The following is an 18652-nucleotide window of genomic DNA, read 5'->3' on the forward strand; positions in this document are numbered from 1 at the left end:
AAGCCTGCAAAGGGTTCACCTTTTCCTCCTTTATCATTAATACTGTCCATCTCAAAGCCTGCTATGAAAGTAACGACTGTCCTGTTCCAGTACACACACGGCTCTTTCCACTCTTTACTCTACCAGGGCTGCTCTGAAAGTAATGCCTCCTATTTTATTATGTTTTATTGTTTTATTTATTTATTTATGTTTATTGTTTTATTGTTGTGCTCTTTGTTGCTGCTTCCATGGAAATAAATAGAAGTCATTACTTTTGGAGCAATGCATATGTTTCATTAATTCCAAATAAGGTGGCAACTGCCACACTGTACAAAAATGATACGATGGAAAATGCACGGTGCAGTATTTCTTATTAATATAGGCTTCAATTTATTGTACTGCTAGTTAACACTGGTGATCCAATATTCAAATAAGGAGACACCTTACTGCCTAATTCCATTTACTCTTGCCAAAAATAAACCCTGTAAAGGATATTACATAAAAGGTATTATTCCATTATTTTAACCTTATGGACTTCTGAAAGATTTGTGAACTGTCAGTTTTGAGCCTCTGTTTATTTGCCTCTGCAAGGCATTAAAAAAAGAGTTACTACCACCAAATGCAAGTTGAAGATATCATTACTATATCAATCCATACAGAAGTTCATTAAATCTGAGCTAACAGCGAGAATTACTTCTTTTCCTATTGAATCAAATAGCACTAAAGCCTTATCTACTGGCGTCATCATGGAATGACTATGGAAGAACAAGAAACCAATTCACAGTTCAAATAATTGTTAACATGAAATCACACCTTTTAGATTGAAATCCAAGTCCCACCAGCTTTTACAAAGCAAAAGCTCAATTTCATCAGAAAACAATAATACTGTAGGATGGTCTCTTGTGAGGTCTTCTATTATTTTCAGTGTATCACTGACTCCTTCAATGATCTATTTACCAGAACTTGTAAAATGGGTCAGATCCATGATATAATGTACATACAAATTTGAGCTTCAGAGAGTCCATGTACAGAAGAGACATAAGCTGTCTATGCTTCGTTTTGTCTTAAAATAGATATTCAAAACAGTTTGGCTGAGCTGCAGCTGCCTCTCACTCTACTGAATACAAATGGAATCACAAGCAGATGACTCTGGCATCGACAAATACGTGACAAGAAAATCATACACCAAGAGACAGGCATCTCATAAGACACCACGTGCTCTTTGAAAAAGCTGCTTTCTGCTACGCTTTTAAAATGCCTCTTGTCACCCACCACCATCAGAACACCTTACTCCATCAACAGGAAATACTGATGCTATTTTAAATACAAATGAAAATACAAATACCAAAGGCCAAAGATCTTCCACTGCACCTCTCAGATCCTCTACTACTCTCTCACACATTTAACTGGGAGAAGGCAGCTAAAAGCAATGAGATTCCATTAAACCTTGAGACTGACACTCACCTAAGGGGCTGAGATAGGACCGACAGCACTGTCACTCCATCTACTTCAGAATGAATGTTTCAATTAAAAAAAGAAAGACAACAAAAAAAAAAAACAAAGCAGCATTATGCCTTACCCACAGGAGAGATTTCTCCCTGTCAGACATCCAACCCTGCTGTCTCAGAGTGGTGCTCTCTCTCCCTCTGGCACACGCTCTAGCTGACTTTCTGTAGGAGGTCTTGGCTCACTGAAGACAGATGCTGGGTGGGGACCCAGTGCTCACATGAGAACTTGTCTGCCCAGAATCAGACCAACCACCTTGGTGTTGGAGGCCCTGATCCCACAAGGTATTGCAGTGCTTGCCCAATACCTGTTGCGTATTCCATGGCTGTGGAACTCCCACTGTTTCTCCAGCGCAGAACACAACTTATGTCCAAGTTAATGAGAAGAGGAGCTCTTAGCTCAGTTATTCAGACATGTCAAACTTCTGCATAATGACACTTAGACTAGACAGATGGAAGATAATAAAAAGAATGATGAAAAGAAGGCCTTTAACCTGGATATAAGCTACTGTTTTCAGTGACAGTACAACTGTCCTATTACTCAAGCTTCCAAAAGCAGGCCAACCCAGTCTGTTACATCACAGAGATTAATCAGATGCTACAGTATTTACTAGGGTTAAACCGAGAGGATAAAAGTTACATAATGGATTCAGTCTTACTAAAAGTAGTTGGACCTATACCTTTCAAATAAATATGCACTTTGCTCTTTGTCTCCCTCAATACCTGGACAGGAATAATCACTGAAACAGTGAAATTCAAGTTGAACAACCTTTCTGACACTGTACTCACCTCAGAAATCCAGTACATAGGCACAAATGGAACGGTGTGGCACCCACGAGACCACAATAACCCAATCAAATTTTGTCACACATCTTTACTATTTTTGGCCCCTCTTAGCACTTATTAAAGCACTACAAAATATCTCTCTGTACTACATACATACTATCCACAGCCCCCCGGAGCTACACTCCTTACTGTTACTTGTTTCATTGTGAGCTTGGGTTTGCCTCCTTTAAGCCAAGCTCCCCAACCAGAATAAAATCTAAATACAACTACTGCCTTCCCAAAGGCTGCATGCTGTTTTACAGGTTACTACCACATGCCACTGATGAATAATCTTGATTTTTTTCCACTCTGCAGTCAGTGCAATTTTGGGTGCCCCTCATCTTCCTCACATGCATTCTATCTGGAATCACAATGGGCTCGGACGATCGCCATCAAAACTGTTTGTAATTTTTTCAGCTCCAGAAGTAAACCTCCTCCAGTTTTAAGAAGTCATGTTACAAACGTCTTTCATAGAGAAATAACCAGAGATAAAACACATGCTGCTTATTAACGCATTAACTACACAGATATTCCATCGTACTGGCACTGCAGAAAAATACAAAGCCTTAAGCCACAAACTGATTCAGAATCTTATATATAGACAAAAGTAGTTCAATTATGATACATACAGCAAGCATTTCAAATATTTCTCCCCTTGCCCAAGGAGCTCTCGTACAGTGCCTACATTCCTCTGCCACTCCCTTAGAAATAGAGCAAGCCTTACAGCAGTCTCTTGCAGTATGCTCAGAAGAGATGCTGAGGTGCAACAGAGATGCAGGCATCTCTGCCACACCGAAGTGTGGCCTTTTACAAGGAACTTCATTTTTAAAACATTTAATAACAATGCTCAGGTCTTACAAGATTCAGATTCTGCACCAAGAAATGAGGAGAAAAAACAAAAAGATTTACCATCCGTGCATTCTTCATAATACCAGTCCAGTTCATAGTAATCTGCTTCAATAAATTTCTGCATAGTCAGTATCCTTCAGCAACAGACGAGACTGCACTTCGCTGCTAAGGTCAAGTGAAATGCAGCCATGCCTTCCTGCCTGTGCAGAACGGCACATCACAAGGCAGCTCATGGGAAGCCAGAAATAAGCTGCACATCTTCAATGAGGCTGCAACTAAATTAAGGGGTGGGGGAGGATAGGGTGTAATCTGGGGGGAGGAGGGGAAATATATATGTAGAGAGATATCTAGAAGGATGAAGAAGGGAGATTTCTCAGGCAGATGCCCTGGCGGCTGCTGTAATAAAGCAGCTCTGCACAGGAGCCTTGGCTGGGTGTTACCGAGCTCGCCCTATCAAGAGGCGGATACGCTGACGTGGGGGCACACAACACCGCCCGGATGTCTCTAACCCATCCCTCCCCAGGCTCCACATCCCCTTCAGCCTAACGAGTTGCCATGGAGATGAGCCGGCTCCAGAAGAGATGAGGAGATGCAGAGAATGCATTTTGTTGCTTCTGCCTGTGCAGACTAGAAGTGGCCCTCCATGCTGGAAATGAAACATCCTTTCGCAGAAAGAGGATCCAATTCTCTGCTGTCTGCTTGCTGAACAGCATCCTGTCATCGTAATTCACCGGGTACATGCTGTACATTAATAATGAAAAGCCAGTCCATTACTACTCTCTCCCACATGTACTGATAAAAGCCTGCCTTCCCCATGGAAAATGAAACAGTATTGCTTCGTTACTTTATTGCGGGCTGATACAATAGAATCCCTCATGCACACTGTTACAGCTAAAAGTGGCAAGCAGAAAACGAAGGAACTAGAAAAATGGGTAGAGAATCACATTTCTTCTTGCAATAAAGCCAATCTGCTTCTGCCTTTCGCCTTCTCCATGAACTACTGACCCTTCCACCCTCCTCCATTTTAAGAATCTAAGCTGAAATCAAGGGGTTTGGATGAATTTTCACCACTTATTCTAAAAATGATTTCAAATTCACTCTTACTGAATTTTATGCTTCAAGCTCTGGACATCACAGAACAGCTTGGATTGGAAGGGACACCTCAAAGACCATCTGGTTCCAATCTGCCCAGGGTCCCATCCAACCTGACCTTGAGCACCTCCAGGGATGGGGCACCCACAGCTCCTTATGGCCAGATGTGCCAGGGCCCCACTACTCTCTGAGTGAACCAAACAATCTTTTTCCCTCTCCTTTCTAATTCATTCATGGCAGATTTCTATTAAAATCCCCTCATTCATTTACATTCCAGATTGTTACTGCTTATTCTACTCCTTAGGAGTTACCACTTAGCTTTAATGTTAAAATAAATAGATAAATAAAATAAGGAATTGTCAAGCAATACAGAGGCAAACGTAAGCTGCTAATACTAATGTGACCATATTAGAGATTCAATTTTACTGTAAGTAATTATCACTACAGTAACTTCAAGCTTGGAGATTATCACATTCCTTTACATATTGTTTTCTGAATCACAGAGTAAGATATTTGTTCACATACACTGTCAGCAGCTAGCAGCAATGAATTATGCTATTCACTCATCTCCAAAGTCTCAGTCCAGGGCCAAACTCAAAGACAGCTTTGAGTGCAAGTAGATTATTTCACCAGAAAACAGTGTTTCTCAGTCTGAAAATAAAGAAATAAATCTGTAGGAGATGAAGACAATAATGTAGCCTTTTTGGCAATGTGCACAGGATTCTAACTAGTCCTGGTGAGGATTTAGTCCAATTCTGAGTTCCTCAGTAGGAGTTGTGGACGAATTAGAGAGAGTTCTTCTAAGACAATTCAGGGACTGGGGGACAGGGACAATTCTGGAGTAATGTTACTTATTACTGGGTTTGAGTAGCATTACTCCTACGGTCCTGTACTTCATCCTCCCTCCTATACTCTTTAATCAGGGGAACAGCCAGGCTCCAAACAATGCGATCTAACATCTGTATTCTATCTGACGGACAGCTGAGCTGGTGTAATACCTGAGCAAAGTCAGCCATGCTGCTCTAGGTAGGAAACACATCCATTTCTTGGAAGGCTACCTCCAAACAAAGCAACAGAGCTTTAATCATATAATTTATTGGCACCTTGCCCCCAAGCTGTTGCCTTCAGCTCCTACCACTCCACACCAACCAGAAGCCAGGAAATCATCATGCCCCAGTAGCTTCCAGCCTTACAACACGAAAGGCACAAAAACCATTCTTTTTTTCCAACAGATGCCACTCCAGAAATTATTTCTGCCCTCTTGAAATCAAGATGCACATTAAGAGATAACAATGCTCTGAAAAATAAAACCTACTTTCCTTTTCACAGGGATTGTATTATTTTTGGCTTCATACTGCTGATTGGTTTTTATTATTTTTTTTTTTACATTCTACACTCCATATTGACAAGAAAGCAACAAAATAAGTGGGCTTTAATTTCAGGTTAGTAAAGAGCAAAGGGTTATATATAAAGTCACTAACAGCATTTGGACATGCAAATTTACACAGTTCTGAAAAAATAATTAACATTTTGAATGCTGTGCGCAATTTTGCCAGAAGTGATCAACCCTCCCTCATGTTGGACATGAAGAAATAGAGGAATGTGAAGAGGCACTCCAGCTCTAGCTCAGCCCTGCAGTTTCAGTTCTGTATGCTGACAAGGTGAGAGCTGGATTTGCTGTTAAGGCTGTGCTGTTAAAAAACTGTCAGAACAAAATAAAGGTTTCTGTGGTAACATTAACTCAATTGCTCTGCACATAAGCAATTTGTTCCACTTGCATTATTTTTGTCTAAAAGGTAATTTAAGGTTGGTAATGCTATTAAATCCGCATTCAACTTATAAAGAGTGGATGCTGGCCTCCAGATCAGAATTGCTGAAAGGCCTCTCTCCTATTTCCTGACAATTTAAATAAAGGAAATCTTTTTAAACATGATGGAATTTTCTTTTCACTCCTCCTTCCTCCCTGTCTCAACACACACACTTCACTGAGAGGAGATGAAAGTAGTGCTAAGGTGGGATCCAGTTTTCGGTGTTGGTTTTTGTTGTTGTATCTTTCTTTGGTTTTGGTGGTGGGTTTTGTTTGTTTTCAATTTTAATGATGTTATTCTGCAGAGCTAACTGAAAACACACTGGTATAATCCAGAAAGGCATTATCTTTCTGTGGAGAAAACCAATTGTGCAGTCAAGTGATTTCAGAAATACTCAAGATACATGGAAAGATGGTGTGGCCTTCCCAGCCTGAAGACAGACATCCCAGACAGAACACTATCAATCCAGGTATCCACATGCAAGTAGCCCTTCAACTACATAAGAAATTATAGCTGTAGGAGGGGCAGGCTGGAAGGGCTGTTGGGTTGGAAATGAAAGTATGGCCAGGTCAGCAAAGCAGCCACATAGCAGCAAAAATATCTTTCAACTTCTGCAGCCCAGTTTTACTTCATACAAATAAGTGTCTTTATATAAGAAGTATCTACCAGAACAGTATGATTTTCTGTTGGACTGCTTCTATTAACATTAAGCCTCCTTGTATTCAAACCTCTGTATTGCAACACTGCATTTGACTACAGTATTACCATGATAATTGCCTAATACTTATCAGATAATTCAGCTTAGGAAAGATTCCAGATACTAAATTTGTGATTACAAACAATAACATTTTTCATATTCTAAATCCATACATGGTTATTCACATTCATTTGGTCTTCCCTTCCAGCTACTAGTTCTTATGCCATTTTTTCTGTGTTTAAACAAAACAAAGAAACTTATTTGTTATCCATACAGCAAAATATACAGACTAACAAGGAATTCTGGTAGCCAACACTGACAAGCTAAATAGACTGAATACTTAAGTTTGCAGTTGCAAAGGGATATATTTAGGCAGAAAACCTGGACTGCCAAGTTCATGAGCTCTCTTCCTCCTTCCCTTTTGCTGTAATGAATCTATGCCATAAGCCCAACACTGAATTGAACTTCCCAAATTAACCAGGTCACAAAACAATACAAATGCTTTTCTTTCTTTCAAGAGAATATTTGACAAAGATAATTTCAACTACCCAACTTACAAATATTGCTTCTCAAGAAACCTGTGGCAGCACACCCAGGAAGGTGGACAACTATGTTGCTAGGGAGCAAAGACGCATAAGTCATCCCTGCTGGCAAAGAAACAAATAATATCTTTATCTCAAACCTCAGCACCAATCATGACTCCCCATGCTTAGTCATTCCCAGCCTTCTTATTCAAACCTTCCTCAATTCTGGGAAGATCTTGTGAAATGAACATGAGAGCTGGATGCATCATGCTGGACTCATGGTGGGTAAATAGTGTACTGACTCCCATTTAATGACGTCTGGGCCACACTTATTCCCTTGGGTCTAGCATCAAATCAGGTCCTGATACTCAATACACTCTAATTATTTCCTAGAGCCACGAACACACGGGATAAATTTACCCATCCCACTACCACCAGTTGGAGTCCTTTCTGCCAGAGGAACTGCTGTACAGTCCACCATTATGCAACACATATTACTACTAATCAGGCTTTGCCACAATAGTTCATTTGCAAGCTGATGTTTTTTTCCACTTCCTTTCTTCTATTTCTTTTTTAAGTTATTAAAGAGCACTGAAAAGGAAAACAGAGCATATTTATAAGAACAAACGATTTTCAAGGGCAGGTTGGCATATTGTTATTTTGGAATTTACTGAAGTGGAGTGTTACTTGGATTTCACCTTCTAAAATAACAGAGAGCAAGAGTGTTCCCATGACTGCACGTGTAGTAATAATAAACTACTCTGCAGTTTAGGATAATGATCTCTTCCAGTGTAGTACTTTCCTTAAGCGAGAAGTCACAGCGGCCTGCTTCATCTGAAAAGAGTAGAACCAAAACACTTTGGTACACCTTGAACCAGTAGCTTTCAGAACCAGTGTTTAAAATAAATGAATGCTTCAGACTTGATTACTTTAGTCAAATGTAGTTATTGTCCAAAGCTTCAAAATGGTACAAGCACTTTCTACACATGGGACAAAGCCTAGGGACACCTCTTCCTGTCCAAACACCATAAGAGCCCAACGACCTCACCTAGTACAGACTAAATCTCTGCTTCATAGGAATCTTTTCAGTTTACTCCCACTGAAACAAGACAATTTAATGTGAGACAGGAGCAGACAGATTAAGCTACTTAAGGACAAAAACTGTTTTTCCACACAATAGGATTATTTCTCCCCTCCCCCCGAAAAGGACCAAGGTAAAATTTTTTACATTCTGTGGTATATTTGGTAATTCCTGAATGATTCCTGAAGAGTAATATACTCGTGTCTGTATGAAATCAAAATTCATGCTGTCTTCAAACACATAACTGCAAAACTGTTTTCATTATCCATTAAGATGCCACTTTTAGAAAGAATACTCGAATGTATATACACCTATCAAGAATACGTAAAGGTCTTTTTCTGCAAAACTACCTTCCAGCTGGTCAGTCAGCATGTCCTGCTGCCTGGAGCAGTTCCTCTGCAGGTGCAGAATGCAGCACTTCCCTCTGTTGGACTGCATGAAGCTCTTCTTGACCCCATTGCTCCAGCTTGTCAAGGTCCTTCTGAATGGCAGCACAACCCTCAGCCATTCTTCAGATTCCATGTGTTTTATCCTCTCTGATGCTACTGACCTCCTCTTAACGTCTCTACTTGGTGACACAGCCCTTTAGCAAAGGGCATAAACCTGCAGGAAAGGTCATTTCTCCCAAGGCTCAGGGAGAGGCCGCAGGCACCCCCCACAGCCTGGGATTTGCACAGCTGCAGTCACCATGAACAGTGAGTGAGGATTACACAAGGTATCACCTAAGATCTCAATCAACAACAGCACCATCACAGAAATCACAGAATCACACAGAATCACAGAATCACCCGGGTTGGAAGGGACCTCAAGGATCATGTAGTTCCAACCCCCCTGCCTGGCAGGGCCACCAAACACACACATTTACTAGATCAGGTTGCCCAGGGCCCTGTCCAACCTGGTCTTGAACACCTCCAAGGACGGGGCATCCACAACCTCCCTGGGCAGCCTGTTCCACGACCTAACCACTTTCCTAGTGAAGAACTTCCCCCTAACATCCAACCTAAATCTTCCCTCTTTTAACTTAAAACCATTTCCCCTAGTCATGCTATTATCAGCCTTTTCAAAGAGTTTACTCCCCTCCTGGGAGTAAGTTCCCTTCAGGTATTGAAAGGCTGCAATGAGGTCAAATAAAGTTACTAGATGCATTTAAAATATAGAAAAGTAGATGAAGAATGGGGAGAACAGATAATTGCCTTTTTCCTGCCTTGGATGACTCCAAATATAAAGAAGCAAGTACCTACTATTTGTCTGTATGGCTTTACAAAGAGAAGGGGCAATGTGAATGCTCTTAATCCTACCCTGTTAGATGTCCAAAAGTCTGCTAGGGCTTATTAAAACACACACACAAAACCCAGTGCTAAGATGAAAACTACTGTCCATTTTTCCTACTGTTAACAGAGTTTTGTGACATGCAGACTTGATTAATATATCAAATTGCATTGAGGAAACAGAATCCAGATGCTAAACATTTGAGGGTTCAGCAAGCAGCCAATAAATGCACAAAAACTGTTTTTGAAAATACTAACCAAGCTGAAGCAAATGATGAATAATCTTCAGTAAGAACTCTTTGTGGAATCTGGAAGTACTGAAGTGTATTCTCTCAATCCTATTGAATTTATCCAGTCCTAGAACACTGGTACTATGTCACCCAACAAAATGAGACTGATTTCTACAGTCAGTAAAGAATTGAGAGGTGCAAGACGGCCACCACCTCCATACGCATAAACACATTCAACACCCTTCAAAATCTTAATGCTTTTTTTATTTTAATGGGTCAGATCTTGACTCAGCTCTAACCATATGTCATTAGAAAAGTAGGTCGAACAAGTTCAGAAGACTGGAGAAAAATGTATGTATTAAAGCACATATCACTGACATAAAGCACTCAAATAACCATTAAATAAGTGCAGCAAGTACTTACCCTTTACAGACCTCTACATGACAAGTCCTGCTAGTCTGGAAATGAGTCCAACTAAGTTTAATTCTAAGTTTCTCATTATACACAAGCTGCAGAAGATATTTTTCTTTCATGTTACTGAAAACCTTCCCATATCATAGTGACCTCCTTAATCTACATTTCCACTGAAGCTCTCCCTCCTCCCTTCAGCTCTGTGTTTCTAGTACCTTCTTATATATATTTTAAGGAGATATTACAGAAGATAAGAATACATGGCATTCTTTGAATACCAAGAAAGCACAGGTGTACTCTAGGAGCCCTTCACAGTTCAGTACAATATGCCATTATGCTCTATTAAAAACTGATAAACAAGCCCAAGGAGACCTAAAAAAACAACCAACAATGATCAAGGACCAAATGGAGACTTCCATTAAGACAGTGGCCCTATTAAAAGCACTGGCACACTTCTTCAGTTCACAGTCTAGAAAATACGATTTCTCCCTTCACTCAAAATGATAGACTATTTTCCCAAATACAAGTGTTTCTTCTTGATAAGTTTCCTATTATTAAAATGGAAACAGCTCAAATGTAATGCTATTTCCTCTCCCTCTATCCCCTGAAACAGAGTTCAGTGACAGCAGGACTGGTATGGGTGAGCATTAATTGCTACTAATCTGCTTCTTAGATGAATGAAAATGTATCTGTATGCTTTGAAAGCTTGATAGTGCATTACTCCAAACACCCACCATCTCTTCAGAAAAGCTGCATCACTCCAATGCTTTTACTTCAAAGGACAGCAAGGCAGCTGCTAGTTACATTATGAGCTGAATCACTCTTGGAAGTAGCATTTCTCATACACTCTCTCCTGGGAGCAAATGCAAACACAGATGAACTTGAACTAGAGAATACTGTCACTACAAGTGATTTAAGTTCATTCACTGATAATGGTTTTCACAGACATCTGAATCTACCAAAACAACCTTAGAATATATCTTATTAAATATATTATTCAGAAATTTAAAATTAAAAAATAAAATCAGGGTCAAAAAAGTATGCAGTATCATAAGTTTCCTAGCACCAAGCCTATTTTATAGAAAAGGGGAATACTAGCTGGATAATGAGAATGAATTACAGAATGTTCTACAGGTATGTAAAAAACCTATGTGCATTTACCTAATAAAAGTAGTACTATGATTCATATACAAATGAGATTTTGAACAGCAAGTAATTTTTATTTATTATTATATTTGTAAGTACAGTTCTCAGACATAGTCCATGGAGAACTTAGGGGCACTTTGTGAAGCTTAACCAAAAAAACATTTAAGGAACTACTTTCATTTTGAGTAAAGATTTGAAAATCTGTCATTACATATCAAAGTTCTTTCAAAAGGATAACTACAAAGCCAACTGTACATCAAAACATGCATATTGTGTGTGTGTGTGTGTATATATATATATATATATATACACACACGCGCGCGCCTGTGTGTGCATCATTATATATACCCACATGATATATATGTATATATTTAGACCATTCCACTTCCCTACTTCTATGGGTCTCAAAGCATTTTTAAGTAATCCAGTATTGGGGTCTACAGGTTCAGAAATCCATGTTGTTCAAAACTCACCAACTGAGTCAAGACAGAGCTAGAGACGTGGATCAGAACCAAGACAGAGCTTAAAGGGTCACTGAGTATGGTAACTGGCCACAGATGTGCTCAAAGCCTGCAGCTGGAATAAGGTCAAAAAAAGCTGCTCTCAATTACTGGTGAAACAAAGAAAGTAAATGACACCACCATGGTCAAATAAGAAATGCTTTGCTATCATTTATAGCTAGTGGAAAACCAGAAGTGTTCTGTTTGCCTAATTCCAGTAGTTCTCTCCAGTTTAGTTACTATTCAGATTATTTCCAGACTAAGTAGTTACACATTAATTAACTGGTGTGGTGAGAGTTCAGGTAATAAAATGTTGCTCGGGCTGATAAGCTCACTGCATAAACACAAAGCCTTACAAAATACATATTTGCACATGTTAACTATGCACAATATTTGCATATATTAAAACAAGCTCAGACTTTCCTGTCTCTGTCCAGTATTTCCCAGTCTGCAAACGTTTCCTGAATAAAGCCACAACATATCCCTTCATTCTGACTTCTCAACTATTCATAACGCTGGTGGTTTCAAAGCTGATCAATACTGCAATACTAGGAACCATAAGCAATGAAAAGATTTCATTTCATACCTAAAAATATTCTGCACGAACTCAGACTTCCACATCAATTACATTTTGCTCATCTTCAAAGTGTTTCTAAAAAGCTCAAGGAAGACATAACAATCTGTACATATAGGACATTTTAGTTCAGGTAATAGTGTTTATTTTGCAGGAAATCCTTTTCTGGTGCAGTAAGGTTAATTAAATCTTCCTTCACTTAAGACAGTCTGACAGATTATAAATTTCCTTATATGTAACTACATTCATAGAACTCAGACCCTAAGAATAATGCTCTGAATAAAGTGGAAATCTGTAACGTTGTCCTAAGTTACAGTATATATTCACCTTCCCTCTGCTCCTCCATCAAGGTTTTTAAAACAAAGTAAACGTGTACAAAAGGAGTGCCCTGATTGCAGCTCTGAAAATGAATCACAGTGCTAGAAGTCACACCCTGGAAAATACTCTGCAGGGTGATAATGGTACAATTCACTTTTGTGACAACCTACTTAATATCTTTAATTTCATGGTTCATTTTTCATAAAGCAATGTTTATGCACGGTGCCATAACTTCCAAACATGCCAAAGTTTTATGATCTTGCACTCCAGCTTCGTATGAGTCGTTCACAACTGAACAAGGGTGAAAGAATTGATCCCAGCTCCCAGGATATCAGCCTAGGGACTAATTCAACTTCGTCCATTTTCAACTTCTTAAGCCACTACCTGCTGACCATATGCTTGTACATCATTGTTAAGCAACAAACTTCCCTTACAGAAGCTCTCCTTTCTTAGTTCCTTCTCTTTAAGCAGTTAATTACCAATGAAAGCAGAAAACACATCACCTTTTCTTTTTTTTTTTTCTTCTTTTTTTTTTTTCTTCATTCAAGCTATTTGACTGGGTGAAGCTTTCAAATTGCAGCACATAGCAAAGCTTGCAGCCCGTTATGCTTGTAAGCTGGATAAAATTGTTTGAGCATGCAAAGTTAAAAGCACTGCTATCTGATTTCTCTGATGCAAGTAGCTTCATTAAGTACCCATTCTCAACAGTCATGCATTACTGATGACATATCCCACGAACACCTTAGAGAAGTGAATTGGGATAATCCCACATTGATTTTTGCCTTCCTTTCCCCACTAGTAAATCATCATTCATGTGCTTAATGCAACAGCCCCTTTGCATAGACCATTTTAAGGATGAGACAATTAATCCTGTTGCTACAGATACTAGAAAATTGATGTTTCAGAAGGTTTATTTAGATCAACTACTGCCACCATTTCAACTGCACTCAATATCTGCTATGAAACAAGAATTAACTGATTCCCTTGATCAGCTTTCTGCCTCACCTGCCATATTGCACTGTTTTTGTCTGACTGGGGAGAAGGTAGAGAATCATAGAATGGCTTGGGTTAGAAGGGACCTCGAGGATCAAATTCCAGCATCCCTTCCATAGACAGAGTGGCCAACTGCTAGACCAAGTACTGGATCAGGTTGCCCAGGGCCCCACCCAACCTGGCCTTAAACACCTCCAAGTGAAGAGCATCCACAGGCTCTCTGGGCAGCCTGTTCCAGCACCTCATCACTCTCATGGTAAAAAAAACTTCCTCCTAACACCTAATCAAAATCTCTCCTTTAGTTTAAAACCATTCCTATTTGCCCTGTCACTAACTATCTGTGTAGAAACTTGATTTCCCTCATGTTTATAAACTCAATACTGGAAGGCCACAATGATGTCTCAATTAAGTTTCAATGATTGGTATATATTTTATATTTCACATCTTTCATTGAGGCACTGAAGTAACTCAGTTCTTTGTATTAATAATTGCTTACGGAATTAGAAAGTGAATTCTCCAGATGCATGACAATACAATGAAGCTGTATTTCCAAAGGCTTCTTTTGAGATCTGTAACTCAAATCTTTTGAACTCCAAAGCACCTCAATAACTACCTAAAATTACCTACCTCTACAGTTTACGTAAATCCACCCCTGTGCAAGTCTAACTACTAAAGCTTTAGTATGTCACCTACTGACTTGATGATCTGCAGACTATTTGAACATGCCATGCATTCAAAAGTGTAACCAAACTGCACTTTTTCATGAAGCTGGGAGGAGGGGAGAAGAATAATTTAATCACAGACTACATGATTAATGAGAAACTGGAGGATGAATCACACTTGTCTGGTCTTCTTGTACAGCTAAGTCAACATCCACAGCAGAAGAACACAGAGACACAAATCCATTCACCATGATAAAAGGATCTACCAGCTCAAACAGAAGAATGAAAAATGCATAAGGTCACAAGACTACAAGCTTTCTCTCCAGGCACAAACAGTACCTTCCTGTATAATAGTATGAATATGAACAAAAGAAAGAACGAGGGGACAAACAGTCTTCACACTAAATGCTCAGCGTTTGGTTCTTCACGAGCCTTTCTTAGAAATTCAAGCTGTAGAAAAATGATTTGACATCATCTTGTGATGCAGGCACACAGCAGCACAGACAGCATTACAGCGAGTCAAGGAATATTCTCAATAAAAGCAAGCAAGGTGACATGCCTAAGCCTTTTACATTGTATAAACGTAGAGATTTCAGCCTCTTGCCAGAGAGATAACAAGCAAAAATAAGTTTTGAAGTTTCACAATATTTGATATTGTGACAAAGTACACGGACAGATTAACAAATGCAACTGCTGTTTCTGATTATTTCTTTTCTTTACTAACCATCACCAAACTTGAAAACCAACAGTTCTCTTGCTTTTCACAACTGTAAGAGAATTGCAGATATTTCAGAGGCAGTAACAAAAATAGTATAGTATCATTTACTCTTCAGTACAATTCATAAATTTTTGACTTACGGAAGTATTTCAAGGTCTCTTCTATTTGCTCAGTTGTTAAGTCAATATTAGCATCAGGAGAAATGAGAGGAGTATGAAGCCAGTCGTCGTGGTCATAACCATAGATTGTATCTGCTCTTAGCTTATAATGAGGCAGCTGTTCTTCCAGTAGACTGATGATTTCAACTTCAGGAAGATTGGTACTATTGCACACATCTGATAAAAGAAAGAGAAGACGGTCTCTGTCAGTTACTTTAAACCAAGTATTACATGTATAAGCTAGGAAATATGCCAGTTTGATTTGATATCAAAAAGATTTTTCTTTGTGAACAGCTAGATGATATTTAGAAAACAAGACTGCCCCAAATTATCCCCAAATTAGATGTCTACTAGCACAGAATGTAAGGATGTTTAACAGTTTAAAACGGTGTATTTGAGTAGAAAGTCCAGAGGTCCCCACCAATCTATATTCTCTTTGCTTTCACCAAGACTCTGCTGCTACCTTTTGGACATATATAAGCATTCTCCAAGCCTCATTGCAGAAGTATATAGAGAGAGAGATTAGCAGAAGTAAGCATTCATGTGCAGCCCTGCTATTTTTGTGGAGCTCTGTGCAAAAAGCAAGTCAGCCCACACATCACTTCAAGAGGTCCTGCAGCAACTTACCAGATTAAGAATGTACCAATTCACACAGAGAAACAAGAACTCATTCCCCTGCACCCACAGCTGTGCACTAACTCTAAGTATAAACCTGTCTTCTGCCTGGCTGCTTCTGAAATGCTGATCATGTCCCACTTTAGTGCCCACAACCATCTAAGTTCAGAGAAGCCAGTTGATACTGTAAGAAAAATCTGTTGCTGTAAATTAAACAATTTAAAGATTATTTTCTACATTTTAGCTACTCAAAAGAAACTGAGTGATCTTATAGTTTCAAGCAAGTTGAGCAAGGCACTTTTTCTGTTTTACTATATAATGAATCCTGAGTGTTTCTATACAACTAACTCAAAGTCTAACAACTAAAAAAGATAGATCTTCAAAGGCAACGTGTTCTGATGCTATTGTTATTAACTTCTATTGTGATTTTAAACTCCATCTACCAGAAGGAAATAGGTGCAGGCTCTGATATAATTGCTTATTTAGGAAAAACAGGACACAGTAATTAAGGTTGTGTATGACTAAACATTAGTTCACTGCTTAAATCATGGCAATACACTCAGTGGCGCAGTCATGCAGTCTTTCCTCTTCTTCCCCTTGCTTTTTTGAGGTGCTGGCACTTGATGTCACAAGAAGGTACAAAGGCTTCCAGATTGCTTTGTTATTGTGGCGTTTTGTTTTTTTTTAATGGTTCTGATTAACACTGCAAAGATAGACAAGTAAGATAAGCACTCTACTCAGCACCTGAGATATCATTCAAGCTTTATGATGCTCAAGCTTTTCCTTTTGTCCTACATGGTAACATCATTCTATTGAGTTAAACAGCATGATGAGCCCAAACCAATTAAGTGTTCATTAATATAAATGATTCAAGAAACCACAGTTGAAGTTGCTCTGTCCAGATTTATTTTTTCTGTAGTCTAAATGATTTTTAATTTGTCATTTTCTGGACAATCTTGACTAACAGAAACTTCTACAAGCAAATTACAAGCCATCTGAAGAGCTGAATGTTTCTCTTGGGAGTTATAAACTCATGATACCTCCCGAAGCATGGGTCATTCATTGCAGGTTTGGCTTTTATAAGGAAAATGTTATGAAGAAAGATTTGCTAAGGCTCCTGCATACTGCAGAAGGCTACTGTTTATGGTAGTCCATAGGAATAATTATACAAAAACAAAGAAAATCTGTGAATTTGTAAAATCTTTTTTGTTTTATTTTTGCATGTAGTATGCTCCACTGCTTTGCTATCTTCATAGCTGAGATGTGTCACATGCAGGAACACCCCATCTCACCTCTTTTTAGTACAAAGTTAACTTCTCCACATCTGATTTGTAAGACAAGGCAATTGCCCAGAGTGCTTTGCTTTGTAGGATTTTCTGACATTACTCCTTCCCTTTCTCTGCATATTTTCTAGAACATATGAAACCAATTTCTTTCAGAGGCCTCACTTTTTGCTGATATTTTGTTGCTTCAGTTTCCAATCTTCCCATTCAATAAAGAAGACTCAAAATCAGACAGAACACTCCAACTGCATATTTTCTTACTGCTTAAATATCTTAGGTATTCTTTATTTCTTAACACATTCCATATCTTCTTAGAGGTTGCCATTTAATTGTCAGGGTATCTCTGCTTCTCTGGGCATCCTGGATTGGAAGAACTATGCCAGCACCTTGTCACCAGGCAATTCAGACTCAGCTTGAGTTAGCTTTTAATATCTGCCTTCTCTACTACTAATTATAGATAGAAAGACAAAAAGAAAGGATGAAGTACATGAGAAAGGTGGTGGAGGGACTGTGGAAATACATGTGGACAGATGTGAAGATCTCACTTTAAACAACATGGTTCCTTTTAAGCAGCTGATCTGTCACTCTCCATTCCCTACCAGACTTTTGAGTTTCACTTGTTCACAGTTTTGTCTGAATAGGCAACTACATATCATACTGTAAAAATAGCAGCTAGCTAGACTTATGAACAAGGAATATCTCTACAATTTTAATATCTATTTCACATAGAACTAATGATAAATGAGAGAAGAAAAATAACAGAAGAGAAGTAAAACAAACCATACACAAATAAACATACAGAAAAGAAAGCTCTGTGATTCTCAAAGCCTGGTACTGGCAGGTTGGTTTTCTTTGTTTTTAGATATAGTACACTACAGCTATCCTATACAGCCACTGCACGGAATATAAAGTGCTTACTTTAGGATCTGCTGGATTCTAGTCCAAACTGTCCTCAGTCTTTACTGTTTAACTGGTTTGTTTTCAAGCAGAGCCTGTCAAGGTGAAAGGGCCTTCCAGGTCACTAAAGCATCTCTGAGCAGTGGATACTGCCACCTGGTGCAAGTAGGGCCTTATTACCCAGTACCTCAACACCACAGATGACAGTTCGGTTGTTTGTCATGAGAGTTCTATCTCACCACACATGGACAACCATTTGCGGTGCAGAACTAACCATGCGCAGTACCCACTGGATTACTTTTTTTTTCCTTCCTAAAAGGCTCTGAGACTACAAGAAAACTGCTCAGAAACTGTATAGAAACCATTCCTGGAACACCATTCTCCTCAGCTGCAGCCCTGACAGAGGCTGACATCATGCAAACAGCTCAGAGCAACTGTGCTACCCTGAAATGGCTCCTCTGGAAACAGGGAGCAACTTCTGTGTAGAAGCAGTATGTTGAACAGAGCCACACCAAGGTC

The 18652-nt window shown here is 39.1% G+C and overlaps 1 protein-coding gene across 22 annotated transcripts in view; it reads right to left on the reverse strand.

The window, feature by feature from the left end:
* Positions 1 to 18652, reverse strand: part of TRAK1 (trafficking kinesin protein 1) — a 117623-nt gene that overhangs the window by 48893 nt on the left and 50078 nt on the right. For 18 of the 22 annotated variants that reach the window (XR_014942923.1, XM_085538209.1, XM_015854101.3 and 15 more), the window contains exon 3: positions 15321 to 15515. Coding sequence is in view for 16 of the 22 variants with exons in the window: in XM_085538214.1 (XP_085394340.1) it covers positions 15321 to 15515 (195 nt within the window). In the remaining 6 variants the exon portion in view is untranslated. Of the gene's footprint in view, positions 1 to 1558; positions 1635 to 3218; positions 3627 to 15320; positions 15516 to 18652 lie in introns of those variants that run through there. The other 4 variants (XM_032442398.2, XM_085538218.1, XM_015854102.3 and 1 more) reach the window with 2 other exon arrangements.

This window comes from Coturnix japonica, chromosome 2 (assembly GCF_054131305.1).
Source record: "Coturnix japonica strain WE chromosome 2, WE-NBRP24, whole genome shotgun sequence".
NCBI classification, from domain to species: domain Eukaryota; kingdom Metazoa; phylum Chordata; class Aves; order Galliformes; family Phasianidae; genus Coturnix; species Coturnix japonica.